Source organism: Balaenoptera physalus, assembly GCF_965194825.1.
Source record: "Balaenoptera physalus genome assembly, chromosome: 1".
Classification (NCBI taxonomy): Eukaryota; Metazoa; Chordata; class Mammalia; order Artiodactyla; family Balaenopteridae; genus Balaenoptera; species Balaenoptera physalus.
The window spans coordinates 83,435,840-83,455,555 of NC_138882.1; the positions used below are offsets into that span (position 1 = coordinate 83,435,840).

General features: G+C 53.2%; 3 protein-coding genes across 12 annotated transcripts; 1 reads left to right on the top strand and 2 right to left on the bottom strand.

Annotated features, from left to right (window-relative positions):
* Positions 1-3,015: 3,015 nt before the first annotated feature.
* Positions 3,016-3,697, top strand: DPM3 (dolichyl-phosphate mannosyltransferase subunit 3, regulatory). Of its 2 annotated transcripts, none has more exons than XM_082467387.1 (2): positions 3,016-3,168; positions 3,344-3,697. In XM_082467387.1, exon 2 carries the CDS (start codon positions 3,349-3,351, stop codon positions 3,625-3,627), a length of 279 nt encoding a protein of 92 aa, XP_082323513.1. In that variant the 5' UTR covers positions 3,016-3,168; positions 3,344-3,348; the 3' UTR covers positions 3,628-3,697. The 2 variants fall into 2 exon arrangements, with proteins under 2 accessions (XP_082323513.1, XP_082323514.1); XM_082467388.1 differs by having other exon boundaries at positions 3,155-3,234.
* A 440-nt stretch (positions 3,698-4,137) lies between these two features.
* On the bottom strand, positions 4,138-7,405 carry SLC50A1 (solute carrier family 50 member 1). Of its 6 annotated transcripts, none has more exons than XM_082467275.1 (6): positions 6,834-7,405; positions 6,001-6,078; positions 5,736-5,859; positions 4,988-5,149; positions 4,610-4,729; positions 4,138-4,528 (listed from the first exon to the last, which is right to left on the bottom strand). In XM_082467275.1, exons 2-6 carry the CDS (start codon positions 6,060-6,062, stop codon positions 4,427-4,429), a joined length of 570 nt encoding a protein of 189 aa, XP_082323401.1. In that variant the 5' UTR covers positions 6,063-6,078; positions 6,834-7,405; the 3' UTR covers positions 4,138-4,426. The 6 variants fall into 6 exon arrangements, with proteins under 6 accessions (XP_082323401.1, XP_082323400.1, XP_082323399.1 ...); XM_082467274.1 differs by lacking the exon at positions 6,834-7,405 and adding an exon at positions 6,677-6,827; XM_082467273.1 differs by lacking the exon at positions 6,834-7,405 and adding an exon at positions 6,387-6,593.
* Positions 7,406-7,543: 138 nt separating this feature from the next.
* On the bottom strand, positions 7,544-15,875 carry EFNA1 (ephrin A1). 4 transcript variants are annotated; one of them, XM_082467319.1, is made up of 6 exons: positions 15,742-15,875; positions 13,563-14,119; positions 9,934-10,229; positions 8,844-8,945; positions 8,632-8,682; positions 7,544-8,456 (listed from the first exon to the last, which is right to left on the bottom strand). In XM_082467319.1, exons 2-6 carry the CDS (start codon positions 13,652-13,654, stop codon positions 8,344-8,346), a joined length of 654 nt encoding a protein of 217 aa, XP_082323445.1. In that variant the 5' UTR covers positions 13,655-14,119; positions 15,742-15,875; the 3' UTR covers positions 7,544-8,343. The 4 variants fall into 4 exon arrangements, with proteins under 4 accessions (XP_082323445.1, XP_082323446.1, XP_082323447.1 ...); XM_082467320.1 differs by lacking the exon at positions 15,742-15,875 and having other exon boundaries at positions 8,844-8,909; positions 13,563-14,210; XM_082467321.1 differs by lacking the exons at positions 8,632-8,682; positions 15,742-15,875 and having other exon boundaries at positions 13,563-14,221.
* Between the last annotated feature and the right edge of the window lie 3,841 nt (positions 15,876-19,716).

Consider the following 19,716-nt stretch of genomic DNA (forward strand, 5'->3'; position numbering starts at 1 on the left):
CATCTATAAAAGAGAGCCTGTGGGAGCTCAGAGGAGGAAGATGGTATCCAACCCTGCAAGACAGGGTCAAGGCCCAGGAAGGCTGCTTGGAGGACATGATGCTTGAGCTGAACATTAGACAAATATGTACGCACATTTTCTTATGGCGTATTTAGGGTTTCACTTTTCACCTGAAGTTTTGTTGAATGCACTGGGAATTTATTTTAGTATAAGATGTGAGGTTGAAATATAACTTAATTTACTTTTTCAAATGGTAAGCTTGTTGCAAATGTTTTTCAAATAATCCATCTTTCCTCACTGGAGATGCCATCTCTATCATATGCTGAAATGGTGTATGTTTGATCTATTTCTTCACTTTTTATTCTGTTCCATCGATCTAGGTAGGGAGATGCTATACCTTAGTGGCAAAGTTTGCAGGCTCTGCAGTCTAGTCTGACTATCTGGGGCATACCTGTTTCTTCATTTGTGAAATGGAGATAATAATAGTACCTACTTCATATGGTGGCTGTAAAGATTGAATTAGATTATGCACATAAAGTACTCATTACAGTGCCTGGCACAGAGTAATCAATCAATGAATGTCAGCTGCTATGACGATCCCTATCTGCCCATTCCTATACCAGTAACCCAGAAAAGTGAAATTACTAAGCATATAGCTTTGAGTCAGATGGGACAGTCTGCTACTTACTACCCTGCATGACCTCGGGCAAGTTACTTACCTTTTGCCTTCTCTCTGCTTTGGTTTCCTCATTCATACATGGGGATATAAAAGTACCTACTGCAGCCTGTTGTGAAAATCAAACATGCAGTGTCACAAAGGGCATGACACATAATAGCCCTTCAATGAATGTTTAATCTTCTGCTGATTATTATGACACTATAATTTATTTTCTGTCTTTATGTGTTGCAGGGCAAGCCCCTTCTCGTTATCTTTCCCCCCAGAATTTTCTGGGGAGTGGCAATCTTTCAGGGCCACATCTATTGTGGGTGAATAAGATAGAATTTCTGGATCTGCAAGGCTGATGCCTGGCCCCTGAACTGTGTTGAAAGTCGCTGTGACTAGTGAGGTCTTGAGTGGGTAACCAGTAGGATTTTGGGGAAAGGAGTGGAGGTGGGCCTTTGAAGCTCATATAGCAGGTTTCTAAAAATATTTTAATTTTGCCTTAATTTTTACTTTAACAAAGGAATTTGCATAGTTTAAAAGGCCAACTAGTTCTATAAGGCATTCAATGAAAAATAACAGTCCCCTGCTCCATTCTCCTACCCTCTCCCTACACATACACTCCTCCATAAACCACTCTCAAGTTTTTTGGCTGCTTTTTTGGGTACTTACCTCTATATATTTTTTGTTTGTTTGTTTGTTTTTGTCTTGAGCAGTGCTGCACGGCTTCTGGGATCTTAGTTCCCCGACCAGGGATTGAACCTGGGCCACAGCAGTGAAAGCGCTGAGTCCTGATCACTGGACCACTAGGAATTCCCAATATTTCTAAATAACATGTTCATATTATTATTTCTTTCTTTCTTTTTTTTTTTTTTTCTATTTTAGATATAATCAATTGACTGCCTGCCATGGAAAATGAGGATACAGTTCTCTCTAATCCTGACTCTCCCCATATACTCCCCTCCTCCACCCTCTCAATTCAAATATATTCCAAATTTTAGTTAAGTCAACACTTAGTGTTTACATTATTATGGCTGTGAAAATATTCTACACAGCTGAGTTATGTAGTGTTTGTGCTAAGACTCTGTGAATCTGTAAAAACGGGTTTTACTAATTAACATCAGGGACATGGGGCTGAGAAACTTCGTTCTCTAAAATCATACAGTCACAGATTTTCTGTTTGAAATCAAGCAGTGAGAATGGAACATCCCACTGTTGCTGGAGGTTTAACGCATGTTGATTACTTTGATACAGAGAAACAGCCTCAATTTCCAGCCTAGGTGCAAGGCTTCAGATATTGGGGTTTTGGACATAACATTGTACAATTATCTTAATTATGTAGTTATCTATTACATAATTATCTAAAATTAGTTAACTTTGTAGTTTCCAAGTGGATTCTCAGTTCACTTCTCAGTCCAGGCTGTTGTTAACTCCTTCACTTACATCTGTGCTTACCTTGAACCTGTCAAAATACTGCTTCATTTAAATACCACCTGAACTCAACCCTTTCCCGTGTATCCTGTAATTCCTGTAATGACTTGGCTTTTTCCTTTGTTTGATGAGCGGCTCCACAGTTCCTCTGGTGTGTGCTCTCTCTTGCAGCAGCAAGTGAATAAACCTAACTATCCAACTACAGTTATGTTCTTAGTGGCCTTTATCAGACAGGCTTTTATAATTCTCCTTCCTTTCTTTTATAACTCTTTGTTTTCCCTGAAGTTGATAATTGCCTGATCTTTCCTTTCACTCGGTTTTCTATATACCTATTATGAATTCATCCCCCAAATTGTGAAAGACATATACACCTTCTCTTAATACCTTAAACACATCAGGTGATTCCTCTGTCCCCACAGTTTTTTTCCTTAAAGACACCCTCCTGAAGCACTTCTTCTTCTGGCTCCAAGTCTTACTGGTTGCTCCTCTGAGTTTCTCTTTTAAAATATGACAACCTCTGTTCTAACACCTATCTCAGGGCACCTATCTCAGGGCACCTGTTAGTTGTCAATGCATCTGCTTTCCTGACTCCTGCTTTCCTCCTTCCACCCCAGAAGGGTCCGTGTCTTGACATCTCTATTTCTCCAAAGTCTGTCGTGACGCTCAAGAAACGTTCCACTGAATGAATGAATAAAAGAATAAATAAGTGAATAAATGAATGAATGAATGAGTGGAATTTTTGTGCAGGAGAAGTGAGTTTAAGAGGAACGATATTACATTCCCATCTTGTCGCAAGGCTTAAGGGTGTCCTCAGGCTGTCTACAAGCCCCACGCCAGCTTGGAGCGGGGTCTCTAGGGAGGGAAGCAGCACCGAAAGCCCTCTGGGCCCAGGTCGCAGCTGCCGGCGCGAAGCCGTCTGAGCACAGCCTAGGTCAAGACCGCGGCCACGAGCCTGCCAGGCGCCTCTCGAGGACTACAACTCCCAGAAGGCCGCGCGGCGGCGGAGCACGAGCCGTGGAGGATTCCGAACGCTGACGTCGGAGCCGTGCGGCGCAGGGAAGACGCTGGCCGTGGAGGTAAGTGTAGAAGGAGGGCTGAGGGCTGAGAGCGGAGGGCGGGAGCGACGGAGGAGCGGCCCTGAGGTTAGGTGGTACGGAGTGGGGGTGAGGTAGAAGGACAGGGAATGGGTTTCAAATGAAGAGCGGGTAGCGGGGTGTCAGGGACCTCGAGCTCTGCTTCTTCTTCCCACAGTGACCATGACGAAATTAGCGCAGTGGCTGTGGGGGCTGGCGCTCCTGGGCTCCACCTGGGCTGCTTTGACCATGGGAGCCCTGGGCCTGGAGCTGCCCTCGTCTTGCCGGGAGGTCCTGTGGTCACTGCCCGCCTACTTGCTGGTGTCCGCCGGCTGCTATGCACTGGGTACTGTGGGCTATCGCGTGGCCACTTTTCACGATTGCGAGGACGCCGCCCGCGAGCTGCAGAGCCAGATCCAGGAGGCCCGAGCCGACTTGGCCCGCAGGGGGATGCGCTTCTGACACCCTAACCTCATTGCCGCACGGACAGCCTGCTCTCCCCTCCCCCATTAAAGCGCCAGTTTATTTTCTATCTTTGGTTTGAGTATGGAGTATGGATGATGGGAATTGGGGATTCTGTGTACCAGCTGTTGAGAAGTGAGAGGTAGAAAAGCCACCTTCCTGAGGCTCTCTCAGCCTTTATCTTTGCATTCTGCTGGTACTTCCTCCTATTTGTTCCGAAGGAGGCAAAGACGCCCTTCTCAAAATCTCTCAGAATGGAAAAATCATTTCACTTTCCTGGTCTTTTTAGCCCTGTTAGGAAGGACTTCTTGAAGCCTATTCTTCTTCATAACATCCAAGCTCTGTTCTTTTTAAGGCCTTCCTACGTCTTTACAACTTCTTGTTTCTTTCAGATACCTTTTCTGAGCCAACCCTACCAGCCCAAGAGTAACTGTGGATCAGACAGTTCCCCTCTACCCTTCACCAAACCAGGCAGGTTGACTATCCCTGAACAGAGAACGAGCCTTGATGGGCAGGGGGTAGGGAACAGTTTATTTTAAGGCACATTCTGAAGATTTCACCCCGACCTCCAAAATTAAAAAATAAAATCTTGAAAAAAAAATAAAAGTGATTCATCTCCCAGGTTCCATCCAGTCTTCTAAGTAAAGCCCTTTCTTTAGTCCCTGGATTCTCAAAGCAGTTCTTTTCCTTTACCACAACGCACTTCACCAGTGGAGGTGACCAGCAGGAAGAGCTGAAACAAGGAGATTTCTTTGGTAGTAGGTTGGCATTAAGGTGCCCAGTGGTCAGGTGAACTCCCTCAGGTTTGTAGAAGCTGATAGTTCCTGTCTTGCTCCTGGGGGTACTTCCAGAAAAGCCAGAAGCGAATGAAGCTGGTGAAGATTCCTGGAAGGTTGGGCACCTGAAATCACAAGGGCTGCTATGAGGAGAGGAGCTGATTTTCCACCTCGTACACCTGTCACCCTGCCCCTGTTCTGCTTACCACAATGTAGGGATCTTTTAGTCGAAACCCATAGAACGTCCAGGAGGCAGAGGTGAGGAGGGTGGCAATGGTGAGTGAAAAGGAGAGACGTTGGGTCGATTTAGTACGAATGACCTTGGCCTGTGGGAAAGGATGAAAGACACTCTTAGCAAGGCACATAGTAAATCTCCCACCTTGCCTAAGAATTTCCTCAGAAAAAAAGTCAAACGTCCTCCCTGATCTTCTGTTACCCAAACTTTCCCTCCTGCCCCCCACTCACCCAACTCTACTGCCCCGTCTCCTTCCAGGATTTAGGTCTTTCCTTCCTCTGGAGTATAAGCTACAGTCTCTGGCTATGGGAGACTTATCTCCCTTTCCTCCCTGGACACCCCCACTCACCAAGTCAGCTAGTGGTGAGAGGTACATACTGATGGTGAAGACACTGCAGAAGAGGCCCAGCTGCTGAAGCCGGGTCTCAGTGTCGGGCACCAGGAGCCAAAAGTAGCCAAAACCCAGGACAAGGACCCCCAGCAGGCTTGCAGTCTGAAGGAGCACAGCATGCTGCAGAGGAGAGAGTAGCCTTACTTCTGGATGTACCAGGAGCCCTCTCTGACTCTGCTGCTGGAATTAATTCATCCTGCCCTCTCCCATGCTCCAGTTGGGGAGGCAACCTTTGCCCAAGCCTCCAGTATTGCACTTGTCACATCCTCTTTCCCACCAGTGACTTAAGCACATGTCTGATCCACCCACAACCCTGGAGGTTTCTAGGAGAGGGAAAGGTATCTTTTTTTGGTGACCTTGCTACGCAGAGTAGGAGCTTAATGCTTGTATGAATGGGGAAGCAGAGCGGATCATCTCTCTCAGCCACTGGCACTGACTTTGAAGGAACTATGGAGACAAAATCCCTTTCCACGCAGTTTGTTGGGCAGCAAGGCACCATCAGGCTAGGCAGAGCTACCAGCATTGCCAGAATGGGGGACAATATGTGAGTCTCAGAAGGCTGGCTTCATGGCGGAAGGAGGACTGCAAGGCTGGAGGGGTCTTCCAGGAAAAGTTGGCAGTGCCAGCCTGTTACGGTCTTCTAGGAAACAATGTTTGCCCTGCCAGCAAGGCAGGGCAGGGCATGCAGCAGAGGAAGGGGCTCTACCTTCCGATGGCAGTAGTGCAGATACACCAAGATATACAGGGTCTGAAGCACAGCACCCACGGCGTTGACGACGATTAGCGTCCAGTTTCCCTTCAGGGCCCCATAACTCAGCCAGCTCAGGTTGCTGCAGGGTGGAGGGGAGGGACATTCGCCCGCGAGGTTGAGTGTGAGCGGGGGGACCCGAGGGGCCTCGTCCATATTCCTCCTCACCCCTCCCCAACCTCCCTCAGACAGCCTTTCCCGCCGCAGGCATCGCCCCTCTCACTTGACATCCGTGGTGAGAAAGGGCAGGAACTGGACACTGTCCACACTCCGGGTCATCCGCATGTGCTTGAGGTCCGAGCTGTAACGGGGACCCGAAGGCAGGGGGGAGAGGTGGAAAGGGAGAACCAGGCTGCTGGGGCGTTGAAATACCCGATGCCTGTCATCCTTTCTGGACAACTGCAGACCCCCGGCCCTACCCTCAGCACCCTGGCCTTCTCCCTCAGGTAAACTGACCAGCCTTGCCGTTGTACCCCGGCCCTCTCGACCCGATTCCACTTTGACCCTAGGTTCCAGATGCAGCCTGGGGCTGCGGCCACGTCTCTGTCCCCTCTCTCTCCTTTCCTGACTTCCTGGTCCTGCCCCAGCCCAGCCCGCCCGCGCTCTCACAGGCCGGTGGAGAACATGCCGAGGGTGAAGAGCACGCAAGCTCCGGAAAGAAGCGAGTCGGCCAATCCGCCCGCCTCCATCCCTCCCCGAGTCGGATCCCGAGCTCGGCGCCTGGGGCCAGCTAGCAGGATCCGGAGCCCGCGACGCCGGAGCCCCGCCCCTTTGCGCCCCCGGCTCCGCCCCTGCGCGCTCGGCCGTCCCCCCGGAAACTGAACCGGAACCCGGCCCACCCTTAGAACGTCAAGCCGGAGCTCAGGTCCCGCCCCTCCGAGGGCCTTTCCCGACCCTACCGGCCCGCTGTCGGCTCGCAGGGTTGCCTGTCTTCCTGTTGCTCTCGGTTTTCTGGCCGGTCTCCTTCCTAAGGCTCCGCGGATTTGTCCCCGGCATCAGCCGCTCCACACTCTCTGCTTACTCCTTGGATCACCCAGACCCCCAGCCTCAACTCACTTTCCCACAGGCCGCGAGCCTACGTGGTAGAATTCAAAAGCTTGCTACGCGGACTTCAACACGCTTTCACGGAGGGCCGCAGCTCAGAACTTCAGTTGCCCAGGGTTTGGGAGATTTTTCGCTGTTTGCTGAAGCCTCTTTCCGGCCTCTTCCCTAAGTAACAGGGACTGCCAGGAATCACCAAGTCTTTGTGAGATGCCCTCCCCCTTCAGCCACATTGCCGGCTTTCCCTGACTTGGCCAATCCACTGGACAAACGTATATCACCGACCCCCCTAGTCCAACCAACTTGCTGCCGGGAACTTTCCCTCCCAGCCTCCCACACATCTCTGCTGGTGGGGCTGTGGGGCGAGCCGCATGCCTCAGCTGGCAGGCGTTCTGAGCGGCTGCCCTGACTCACCCAAGAGCCTGAGTACCTCAACAGTACGCCAAAGCCCAGCGCTGAGAGGGTGCGAGTGGGGCGGAGGTTGGACAGGAGGAACTTCCAGAGTGGGGTGCAGTCTAGAACCCGAGAGACTGCTGTGGGGAGCACTCCTGTCCTGGACAACCCTCAGAGGAGGAAACACCCCACCCTTGTGGGCTGGTGAGGGGCATGTATTCTTTTCAGAGAGGGGAAAAAACTCAAACCCAATTGCTACTGATATACCACAGAGCCTAGCAGCAGCAGGGACTCAATGGTCATAAATTAGGATGGAAGGGCAGAAAAGCATGTCCAAAAAACCAAACACATTGCTTTATTTTGAGACAAAGAACATTGTATAAAAAAACTCCAGTTGTAGAAATCAGCAGACACACATCTAGTTCATATACAGATTCTGTACTCATGGGCCCTGCCCTTCAGGCTACAGTCAGTCTAGGCACAGACTCTGTGCACATGGGCACTGCCCTTACAGCTACACTCTAAGAACAGGTTGGCACAGCCCCCCTGCTGGCGCAGCTCCGTGGAGTGATGCCCCAGGGTGGGAGAGGATGTAGTGCCTGGCTACAGTCCTCTCCGTGGCACCTCCACAGAGGAAAGTCTTGGGGGAGATGCTGGGTCAGCCCAAGCATGCTGCCTCTCCTGTCCCTGGCTCCCAAGCAGGAAACTTGTCTCTTGCTTTTCCTTCAGAGCCATCCTGGCTCTCTCTGGGAGGGACATCTTCGCCAAGCTCAGTGTCCATCCATGTAAGCCCAAGCCCCTTTCAGCTCGGCTCCCACAGTGCCCTTCTTAAGAGGCCATGTCCGCACAGCTCGTTTCTTTGGCTTAAGGGCAGGAATGGAGGGGAAAGGACTGTCTCCACTTCTTTGTCCATCCCTCTGAGGTGGAGGCGAGGATGGCACTGTCAGGCTTGCTGACCTCCTTTGGGTTGAAAGCTTTAATACTGACCCGTTTTGAGGCTGCTGGGTGGCAGCTTGTGCATGTGGTAGGAGTGGTTCCCAGGACTAGGGCTTTGGGAGGGGCCCCAGGCAGGTGAGGGAGGCCCGCCCTGCCCCCTCAGTTCCAGTTCTTACAGTGCGTGCGGCATACACCTTCATGGGGTTTGCAGCAGCAGGAATGGCAGGAGCAGCACAGCCCAGGCGAGTGGGAAGAGGCGGGGGGCGGCACTGTGACCAATGCTATGTAGAACCTGCACCTCTGGGTCATCTGCAAGGTGAGAGGGCAGAGGCCCCCAAGGTGAGCGGCCCCCGCTATTGGCACTGGCCCTCAGCCCAGCGAGGCTTCCCCTGCCCCTGCCTGGCAAAAGAGCCACCTCCTGTACCCAACCTCTTCAAGCAGACCCCCTGTTGTGCCCCAGGCCCAATTTGCTCCAGCCACCTACCTGCTGGAAGTCTCTTCTCCTGTGCATTGGCATGGGCCTGAGGACTGTGAGCTGAAAGGGTGGTCTTAGGTCAGGTACTTGGTACACCAAGGAGGCAGAGGGGTGGGAATGCTGGGTGGGCTGGGCAGTGGGACTTCCCAACCATCCCACATCACTAGACCAGGCCCAGGATAGGGATGCAGCAAGGAGACCCACAAGGCTGTGACACTCACTGATTTTGCCACTGACGGTCACCTTCAACCTCAAGCACTGGTCTTCCTGGTGGTGGATGGGTTTGGCTACAAAATAAGTCCAGAGAGTGATAAGGAAGGAAACTTTTTTGGGAGAAAATAAAAGCGTAAATGCCTCTGACCCTGCTTTCTCGGTCCCTACTCATTTTAATCCCTCTCTTCCCTCTAATCTTTGATTCTCACCTTCCTTAGTTTTTGCCCACTTTCTGCCCCAAGTTCAGTCCAAGCTCCCATTCTTGGGAATAACCCCTGACTTTGGAGGTGGTGGTAAAAAGAACATAGACACTGTCCCCTCCCTACAGCCCATCCTCCATTCCTCCCAGCCTGAAGCTGGGGGCAACCTGCACAATATGCTCCCCTTACCCGGCCACTTTGTCCTCGCCCTGCCTAAGCCCCACTGACAGGGTGAGGCCTGGATTCATTCTATACAAAGCTGATCTCACAACTTGTAAAATCCACCAGTGGCTCTCCACTGCCCTCAGGATAAAGTCCAAACTCCTTAGCACTTCTTAGGCCCCCATGCTCTGCCCTGTCTACTTCTCCAAGCTCCTATCTCCCCACTTCCAAGTGTCCCTCCTGCTCCAGTCAGTCTGAACCGTATGAAGTTCCCTGAAGATGTCATGCTCCCTTTGCACATGTCCCCTTGTTTGGCCAGCTCCTCTGTCTGTCCTAAACTCTTGGGTCATCTTCCCCAGGAAGCCTTCTCTGAGGTGCCCCCCAACCCCAGACTAGCAGGTACTCAAGTCATTTCCGCAGGGCCCCTGAGCTCATATCTACCATATCATCCTGTTCTAATGGTCTGTTAATCTATGTATGTCCCTTTCCAGGTTCCTGGAGGACAGAGACTCTGTAATGTTTTATTTATCTCTGCGCCTACAGTGCCAAGCAGAGTGCCCAGGACACAGTAGAAGCTCACTCCACATTTGTAATGGGAATGAACAAAAACAGACTTCAGGATTGGAAGGGGCCGTCTGCTGCTTGCCTTCCCACTAAGCATGTACCGAAGCATGTACATCATGCCAGGTGCGTCCCCCAGTGTGTGCACCTGTGTGCATGCCTCCCGGGCACTCACAGATGTAGTAGTAGCTGTGTCCCTCTTTGAACTCCTTGCCCAGGGTAAAGGGTGTGAAGCGCTGGAACTTCTCAGACAGCTTCTCTGGGCCATGCCTGGCACTGGGCTGGTTGCACTGCCAGCGGACCTGGTCCTTGGATTGGGGTTGGCACAGTTGGTACTGCTCATGCTCCACCAGGTACAGTGTGTACCGCTCCATGGCAGCGTCTGCCACAGAGTCATCCTCATAATGAGGACAGATGATGTCCAGGTAGTCATTTAACTGCACGTGTACTGTGTAGTCCTCACTCCGAAACCTGGGCATGTGCAGAGGTAGAGAAAGCAGGTGGTCACTCGGAAGCCAGGCCAGAGCCTTGAGCTTCCAAATGTTTACATGACCCCTCACATTTCATACTGGACCACCGCCCCCACCAAAGATTTTTTAAAAATCTTAACTTCCAGTATTTAATTTACTGATCTTGATCTCTTAAATATCTTTCCACCATCTCCAAACATTCCCACCACCGTCTGCCACTAATCCTCTAAATAGCATCCACTTAGTATCTTTCAGGTACCAAGGCACTTCCCATAACCTCCCTGATATTTACCCAAGGATGGGCTTCTAAATATTTCCTCTGCTCACTCTTCTACCTATAAATATTTCCCCAACTCTATTCTACCACTTGCTCCTTTAACTGCTATTAGACCTCAATCTGAGACCCTACTGGCCCATTCTATAATCAAGATCCACATCACCCTTTTTCTTTCCCATGCTAGTACTCGGCATCCAACAATCTGTCTTCACTTCTCTTACTCCTCTCATTTTTCCCCTTGACCCACTGAGTATATCTCACATTGTTCAACTTCACTTTTCCCCCAACACCCAGGACATCCATGCCCACAGATAATGTCCAGTCCTTTTGAGTTAAATTGCTTTAATCAATTCGTCCAGTCCCCTCAAATCTCCCCTTCTAGCTACTCAAATCTATGCTCAGCTCTCCTTGTCCACTTCTCTCAAAGCACCCCAAAACCTCTCTGTCCCTTTAGCTCCAAAAGCCATACTTTCACCTCTCGTGAAATGAGCTCCAGAAATGCTGGAGTTCTCAGATCTGAGAAGGCCTCTCCTCTCCTTCTTCCCAAGGTGGAGCCAGCTCCCCTCCCCCAGCCCATTCCCCCCAGGCTCCAAAGGCTCCAGCCGGACTGCCCACTGACCCCTCCCCCCCAGCTCTAGACACCTGGCTCCAGTCTAGGTGGGGCCCTAGTAGGGGAAAAAGTGCCTCCCCACCTCCCTCTCCAAGCCGGTCAGCTTCTCTGAATTCCCCCAAGCACTGCCAGCTAGAGACTCAGCAGAGTTGGCTGCCAACTTGCTTCAAACCAAAGCCAGGGGCATGGGTGGTGGGGAGAGGGGCAGGGGTTAGGCCAAGAGGCCTCTGAGGTGGGCACCCACTGCCCAGTCAGCATGACCCTTGAGAGGCCTGGCTTTGCAGGAGCATGCCAGTGCTCCAGCTGGGCTTACCAAGGCCCCTCCCCCACCCTGGGGAAAAGAGAGAGAGAGAGAGAGAGAGAGAGAGAGAGAGAGAGAGAGAGGGAGAGAGGGAGAGAGAGAGAGGGAGGGAGGAGGAGCAGAGAGAGGCTTTTAAAATTCCTCTCTGGAGAGATAAACATAGAAGCCATTTCAGAACAGGTATTTCAGCTCTGGGTCTGGCGTCTTTCCTCCATTCCCGTGACGGGCACTGACTCATTCTTCATCTACCTCTGCCACCCACCCCGGCATTCATGAGACCCTGTGAAAATTTCCCTTGTCAAATGTGGACAGCCCCCAGGACCCCAGGATAGCCCAGTGCCCACTTGCTCTGGGCACTGTCCTCCAGGCAAAGGGAGCCGACAGGTCTGGATGGGTGGGGTACCTGCCCCTCTAGCACCAAGGAGGCCAGGGTGCAGCTCACAGTGGCACTGCCCTTCTTCCCATGCTGCCCCCTGCCTGGGGCCTGGAGATCCCAGGGCTGATGCCCACTGCCCTGAGTCACCCATGCCAGCCTCATACCCACCCAGCTCATTACCACCTCGTCTTTGCCCTCAAGCTGGGCCTGGCTTGGCTGCTTGTGGCCTCCACTCTGGGCTGGCTTTCTGTTTAGTCCTGGGTATGGTAGAGTGTGTGTGTGTGTGTGTGTGTGTGTGTGTGTCCAGATGGACAGGGCAGAAGCTGTGCTTGGTGGGTGCGCCCATCACCCCCCTCCTGGGGGTACAATCTGCTCCACTTAGCACTCCCTTGACTCTTGCTCTCCATCTGGGAAAGGGGGGCAGCGGCGTCAGGGAAGGCGGGGAGGGGGGGCAAGGAAGAGGCTCCTTCCTGAAAGAGAGGAAACCTGGGAGCTTGGGAACGGAAAAGGCCAGGGTCCCCCCCTCCCTACTCATGGCTTCCTGTCCCCTCCTCCTCCTTCAGCCAACACCTGGCACGGGCATAAACAGGGACTTTGCTCTCTCCCTCTAGGACAAGATTGGGTCAAAGAAGCAAAGAACAGACAGCAAGGAGTGAGGTGGGGGAGGGCTGACTGCACTGCCCTGTCAGGCGGCCAGTGGGCAAGAGGGCATTGCCCTCTGGGGTTGGCAGCTGGCTGTTCCCTCCCTGCCCAACTCGCCACAGACGACAGACCCCATACCAGGCAATGCTGCCACAGGGTCAAGAGGAAACTGGCACAGTCTATTTCTCAAAGGGAGTGGAGGGTAGGCCTGCTAGGGCTGCGGGTGGCTGGGCTGAGTGAAGTGTTTTTCCCCCCGACCCCAAGGTGTCCAGCCCTCCTCTCCTTACTCCACCTTACCCCCCTCTCCCGTTTTCCTGCAAATATTGTTCCCATAACTTCAGAAAACTCAAGAACAAAGAACAAAGGGTCCGATGGAGCTTCTCCCTCCCTGTACCATTTGCCTCACAGCCCTAAACCTGCCCCGGAGAAATTAACTCCTTCCTGCCCAGAGCCCTTTGTAACCCTTTTAACCCCTTCCTGTCCTCTGGAACCTTTCCCACGACCTCCCTCTCCCCTTCTCTTCAGTTTTACTACCTGAACCTCAGATACCCTCAAGCCTACCCACACACAGCATGTGCCTCATTCATGCCACCTCAAAAGACTCTTGAGGGGGGAGGGCTTTCCAGGGTGACCTTAAATACAGAATGAACACTTAATGCTGGCAGCCCAGGTCCCTCCTGAAGGGTCCTTCCAGGATTACAATAAGCATTCTGCTTACTCCGGATGTCAAGACCTGTCAGTGTGGGCAGATGCCCAAGTAACACACAAGGAGAGGCACAGAGGCTTTCTCAGTGGAAGGGCCTAGAACAAGAGCCTTGGCGGCCAGAGAGAGTGGCCCCTGCTAAGGGCAGGAACTGTTCAACGCGGGTCCCTCACTTCGGAGTAACAGGGGTGCCAGAGGGAAGGAAAAGAGGGGCAGAGACAGTGCCTGTGCAAGCAGACGCGGGCAGGGTCCTGCCCTGGGGTGGGGTACTCCCAGCTATGGGGGAGAAGAAAGTCTATGGGATCCCTCCCGCCTCCGGTCACCTCCCCGAGACTCAGGTTAGGGGCTAGCCGGGACAGTTAACCTGGAGGGGGGAGCAGTGCCAAGCGGGCGCCCAGGCTGTCGGCCGGAGACTCGGGGCTTACTTGGGGTTTGAACTGTTCCAGAAGACGGTGTGGCGGTCAGCAGCGGCCAGACTGCAGCACAGACCCAAGAGAGGGGCCCAGAGGAACTCCATAGCGCGGGGCCGGGCCAGGCCGGGCGGGGACGAGGGGCTCCTCCGGGTCTGGGTTCCCGCAGGCTTTCTCCGCGGCGCACTCAGCACAGTGCTCACAGCTCTGGGCCCTCCGCCTCGCGACTCCGCCTTTTGGGCCGGCGCCGCCCGACACCCCGCCCCGCCCCCGCCCCCGCCCCGCCCGGCGCGCGGCTGCCCTGGGCCTGGGGGCTGGGGAGGTGGAGGAGGGGAGGGCAGGGGGGGAGGGGAGGGGAGGAGAGGGGAGCAAAGCGCGCACCTCCGCCCGACAAATCTGCTCAGCGCTGTGTGTTTGCTCACTCGTGGATCCGCGTGCAGCTTTGTGGGCCTGTGCGGGGTGGTGGGTCTGTGTCCCCCGCGCAGTCTCGTGCGGGAGAAGGGAACGAACTCCACGTGCGGGTCTGCTAACCAGCGGGTGCCGGACCCGGCTGGCGGGCGCCCTGCGCCGATCTTGAAGGGTGCGAGGTTGTTGATAGGTCCCGCACCTTTCCCGAGCCTTGCACACCCAGGCTCGGGCGCCCGCGTTTCCACACTCTCCTCCTACCCACCCCCTTCCTGGACTCTGCGCTCGGCTGCCCCTCCCCACACACGCTGCTGTTTGTTTTTGTTGGGTTTGTCAATGTTGTCTTTGTTCGGGAGATTGTGTCATCGCCTAGATGCCGGGAATAAAGTGCAACCCTGTGTGTGATCAAGTGTGTAACGTGTGCGGCCGGGGCTTAGGGCGCCTCTGTCCGTCAGTGCCTGTGAGAGGGAGGAACACTCGGGATTCTGGGCCCGCGAGGGGGTTCGCTCTTGTTTCTAGGGCTCCAAAGGGCACTAATGACCTGTGTGTGAGTGTGTGCTAACACGTGTGTACCGTGCGAACAGGCTTTGAATATGGACTGTGAGAATCTGGGCCTGAAGGGTGACAAACTGTAACCACAGATGTGCATCTGGCATGTGTAAATACGTGTGATGGCGCGCAAGTGTGAAAGCATTTGTGAGTAGTATCACAGCCGCGTGTGGGGAAGCGTGTGAAACTTTGACGTACGTATGCTAATGTTTGTGAACAGCGTGTGAAGAGGAGGGGAAACATGCACAGGCGAGCAACGTCTGGGGGCTGGGGGTTGAAGGTGGGGAGGGGGTTTTTGTGCAGCGTCCCAGACTGGGTGACTGGGTCTGGCCCAGTTTGGGCTGGGTCTCCCAGTCAGTCAGGCCCCAGTATCCAGCTCGCTACCCCGCACCCCGAGCAGTGTAAACAAACCCGCTGGAATTCGCCTCTCGGGGCTCCTCTCCCCGCCGGGATCTGCACCGTCTGGGGCAGGGGCTGGCGGGTGGGTGTCTGCCTCCCAGATCTCGGGGCGGAGAGGGCGGGCAGGTGTCTGATCAGGTTCGTGTGTGTGTGTGTGTGTGTGTGTGTGTGTGTGTGTGTGTCTGTATCTGGAGCTGGAAGTCCTAATGCTGTATGACTGCGTGCATTTGGTGATTCATGTGTGTAATTGTGTGGCTGTTTGCATGCCCGTCCGGAGTTGATTTTGCTAGTCTGTGCACACCCCTGGCCAGCCCTTCCAAGCGGCTGAGCAACGCGGGAAGCCGCAGACCCGGGGCCCCCTAGAGGCTCGAGCCCAGCTTCCCCGGTTCCCAGGCTGTTTCATCCTCCTCTTTTACGGCCAGGCCTGGCCGCAGCCCCTGTAATTACGCGGGGCCGGAACGCAGCGGCTAGTCCGGCGCTGGAACGCAGCGGCTAGTCCGGCGCTGGCCCCGCCGGGGAGGAGCCTGGGGCGGGGGAGGGCCCGGGCCGGCCCTACCCCGTGGGGGGCGCAAGTTGCTAGAGGCTCGACTCAGCCAGATTCCGCCGCGCGTAGGATAAATATTTACCCCGCGCGAACTAGGGGCTTGGCTCGGTAACCCCGCGGCCGGGTCCCGGCCAGGCGTTGCGCACGGCCCCTACCACCACCCCCTCGCGCGCACCTGCCCCCAGGAGACGTGCCCGGCCCCGCGTTTACCCGAGGTGCAGCCCGCCCTTCCCGCCGGGGCCGAAGTCTACCCGCCGAACCAGCCCCAGGGCGGCGCCTCACGCGCGTTTTGCTCACCTAGGAGGGCACCTGGGTGTCGGCCACCCACGTGTCCCAGGCGAGATTACCCCATCCCTCTGCTCGTGTCCCATAGAATCGAAGTCCCACGAGGGCAGGGAGTTTTGCTGGTTCACTGCTGTATTGCCAGCGCCTGGCACAGCACCTAGCACGCGTAGTAGGTGGTCAAGAAATCTTTGTTGAGTGAGTGAAATCACTGTTCAGTGTCACTTCTGCGGTACGTACTGCTCTGAAAAGAAACCAGAAGGGTTAGAGAAGGAAGGGGTGATGGTAGTTCTTCAGAGAGGGTGGCCCAGGATTGCCCCCTGGAGGAGACAGTTTGGGGCACGTTCCGCCGTTTCTCTGACCGCCGGGATTTCTGGGCGGGAACGTGTGGGGTCCCCTGGGCTGCGCCGCTCTGGCCGGGCAGGTTCGGGCTCGCTCGGCCCAGCCCGGCGGGGCCATGTCCGTTCCCGCCCTGCCTGCATGTAGGGCTGGAGCAAGCTGGGTGGAGAAGAGGTGGGGGGAAATTCTGGGCACGAACGGGACGCGGAGCCCTCTTTCCCCAGCTTGGCACTGTCCCCAGCATTCTCTCTGAAAGCTTGGAGCTCAATCACTCTTCTCCTATCCTAGTATTTGTGCGTATGGGGGTCTTTCGTCCGAACTAATGGGGCACCTCTAGACCCCAGCTGTTGTGATGGGCACCGAAGGTAAGGGTGCGTCTAGGATAAAATCCCTGCCCTTGATTAGCCCTCAGACCAGTAGGGGAAATAGAGAAGCCACCATTTATACAATAGACTTGCTGCGAGGAAAAGCCGAGATTGCAGACCCACAACCGCCCTCGCGCTGCCTGGATACTCCGAGAGCCGCTGCGACTCCTGGTGGACCGGCAGGAGAGCTGCAGGTACTGAGAGACCCAGACCGAGACCGCAGAAGAGACTTTGGCTCGGAGACTCGGCCTGCAAACCAGCTCAGCCCCATGCCCTCCCCCATCCCAGCCCCCAGCCTGCCCAGGCGGGTCTTGTCTTGGTTCTTGCTTTGGGCTACCTCTCACCACAAAGTTGTGCGCCTGTGTTGGCTCTCAGCACCGCCACCCTCAGGCAAACATCTGTGCTCAGTGGCGGGAGCCGTCTGAGGTGTCTGTCTGTCTGCCGGCCTGTCTGGGAAATTCCCCTCGTGAGTCCTTTCTGGAAATTCCTCGGGGACAGGATTAACCCTCTGAGGGCCGTGGGGGAGGCCCAGCCTCTGGAGGGAGGTGCTGTCCACCTGTGGGGCACTGTTGGCCTGGAGGTAACATTTCCAGTCTGAACCGTGCAGAGCTACTTGGTTGCTACTGCCTTGCTGAGCGCCCTGTGGTTTGGGGTGGGGAAGGCCAGAACCACAAGGCCCTGGGACACAGCTAACTTGGCACAGCCTCTAAGGGCATCACTGGGCACTGGGATGAAGCAGGGCGCAGAGGAGGTGATCCAGAGCTTGAAGCAGTCTCTGCTCCTCTCCCTATGTCATTTTGAAAAATGAAGTGTATGTTTCCCACTTTATTAGTAATGCGTGTATATTTTTCAAAAGTTGAACAAGAGAACAGGAGAATAAAGGGGAACCACCAGCTACTGTGAACATCTTCAACCCTTCCCTGCCAGCTTTTTGTTTGTAAGGTTTTGTTTGCTTGCTTTTAGATATTGTGTTAAATATGACTCATTTCTATCTTGTAATTCTTTTTTCCCCTTTAACTTTACGACAGAAGATATTTTCATGTATAAACTCTTTGTAAACAATATTTTAAAAAATATTTTTGAAGTTTATTTGTTGTGATTGTTTATGAGATATTTCTCTCTCTATATATTTTTAATTTATTTATTTTTGGCTGCGTTGGGTCTTCATTGCTAAGCACGGGCTTTCTCTAGTTGCGGCGAGCGGGGGCTACTCTTCGCTGCGGTGCGAGGGCTTCTCATTGCGGTGGCTTCTCTTGTTGTGGAGCACGGGCTCCGCAACAAGAGAAGCCACCGCAATGAGAAGCCCTCTGCGACAAGAGAAGCCACCGCAATGAGAAGCCCGCGCACCGCAACGAAGAGTAGCCCCCGCTTGCCGCAACCAGAGAAAGCCCGCGCGCGCACAGCAGCTAAGACCCAACGCAGCCAAAAACAAAAATAAATAAAATAAATAAATTTATTAAAAAAAAAAAAAAGGATTGGACCGTGGTTTCTGCACAGAAAGCACCAGAAGGTGTTTGTTAATGATGCCACCAAACATTGATCACTTATATCAAATACTGTACTGGGAGGTGCTGGGGGCTCTGAAATATACCCTTCTCCTAAAGGAATCTAATCTGCTTGCAAATATGTACTGAGAATATAAAATAAGAATTATAATAGTGGTATAAATGGAACAACAGGCTGCGGGCTCACAGAGGAAGGAATGTTTATTTGGGGTCAGGAATGCTTCACAAAGGAGGGGATATATATGTTTTTTCCTCTGCCTGCTTTTGAGTCTGCCAACATGGCTGACTCAGGAGGAGATATTTGAAATGGGTTTTGGAGGATAAGTAGGCATTCATATTCAGGGATGAGGGGAAAAAAAACACAAGTAGAGGGGTTAGGGTGTGTGCAGCGAATACTCTGGTGTAGCTAAAATTACAAAATGGGTCTGGGGGAGTGGCAAGAGATGAAAGCAGAAGGTTTGGGGGCCATGTTGCCAAGGGCCTTGACTGCCATGCTCAGGATTTTGAACGTTATTCTGTAGCCCATAGATGCTTAAGTAGGAAACATAATCAGATTTGTATTTTAGAAAAATCACTGAGGGTAACAGAATGTGGGCAGAAGAGGGAGCTCAGAAGTAAGGGGGCTGGTTAGGCCTGAGCTGCAGGAGTTCCGGTGGGAGTGAGACGGGCCTGAAGCTGAGGTGCAGCAGAGTGGGGAGAGCAGAGGACAGATTAGACAGAGTTGGATGAGAGCTGAGCCATGGGCAGGAGGCCGGGAGGAGTCTGGGATGGCTTGGTGGGCAGAAGTGCCATTTACATATAGGAAATGGAGGTGAGGAACAGACCCAGGAAGGATAAATAAAGAGGACAATTTTGGACATTGTATCAATTAGGAGTGATTTTGGCTGCAAATAACAGAATACCCAACTACTAGTGGTTTAAGCAAGAGGTTTTATGTTTCCCCCAACACAAAGCCCTCTGATGTGGGACAGCAGCTCGACAGTGTCGTCAAAGACCCAATGCTGTCCGCCTCTCTGCTCTGCTGTCCTCATGACTCTGGTTACAAGATGACTGATTGTACAAGAGCTACATTCAAGCTGCAGGAGCCACAGGAAGAAGGGGTGGGAGCAAGAGGGTTTCTCCTCCTAAGGGTCTCTTTCTATCCGGTAAGAAAATCTTTCCTAGCAGCTTCCTAGACAACTTACTCTCGGGACAGAACTGGTTCAGTGTCCATGGCTACAGCAGCATTTGTGCAGGAGAAAGGACGGTTGTGGAGGGCTGGGGCTGGGGCTGGTCCTGGGACCCTCCTCCCTCAAATGGGATCTGCTCTGTTCCCCAAAGAAACAGGAGTCTTGTTAGACTGGGAGCAGGATGAGCACTGAACAGGGCCTGCGCAGACATGTTGCATTTGAAGGATCAGTGGAATTTCCAGGTGGAGGTGTCTAAGGGAGGCAGTTGGGGATGGGAGCCAGGAATCCTTTCCCTGTGATTTTGACTGGGGAGAAATCCTTCCTTCCCAGCTACCCAGCCTTGGTCCTCTGGTCCTCCAGGGTAGAAAAGCCGGGTGAGGGTGGGCAGGAAGACATTTACTCTCAATGCAGCTGATAAACCTCTTTTCCACTTCCCTGTCCCGCCCCCCCCCAATCTTTCACTATAACGTAGTGTAAAAGCAGGAATTTAGACACTTTTATTTCAGAGACATTACTTTTACATAACTTTTTTTTTTTCCTAATTACAGAAGGAATACATGATCAATGCAGAAAACTTGGAGAAGCACAAATGAAGAAAGAAAAAAAATCACC

Bases quoted from the DNA above. Each gene is read 5' to 3' on its own strand.
- DPM3 (XM_082467387.1), top strand. From the start codon at position 3,349: ATGACGAAATTAGCGCAGTGGCTGTGGGGGCTGGCGCTCCTGGGCTCC.
- SLC50A1 (XM_082467273.1), bottom strand. From the start codon at position 6,466: ATGGAGGCGGGCGGATTGGCCGACTCGCTTCTTTCCGGAGCTTGCGTG. The intron at 6,079-6,386 runs GTGAGAGCGCGG...TCCCCGTTACAG, and splicing joins GGCATGTTCTCCACCGGCCT to CTCGGACCTCAAGCACATGC. The intron at 4,529-4,609 runs GTAAGCAGAACA...TTGTGATTTCAG, and splicing joins TAAAAGATCCCTACATTGTG to GTGCCCAACCTTCCAGGAAT.
- EFNA1 (XM_082467319.1), bottom strand. From the start codon at position 13,654: ATGGAGTTCCTCTGGGCCCCTCTCTTGGGTCTGTGCTGCAGTCTGGCC. The intron at 8,683-8,843 runs GTGAGTGTCACA...CCACCCTTTCAG, and splicing joins GACCGTCAGTGGCAAAATCA to CTCACAGTCCTCAGGCCCAT. The intron at 8,457-8,631 runs GTAGGTGGCTGG...CTCACCTTGCAG, and splicing joins GGAGAAGAGACTTCCAGCAG to ATGACCCAGAGGTGCAGGTT.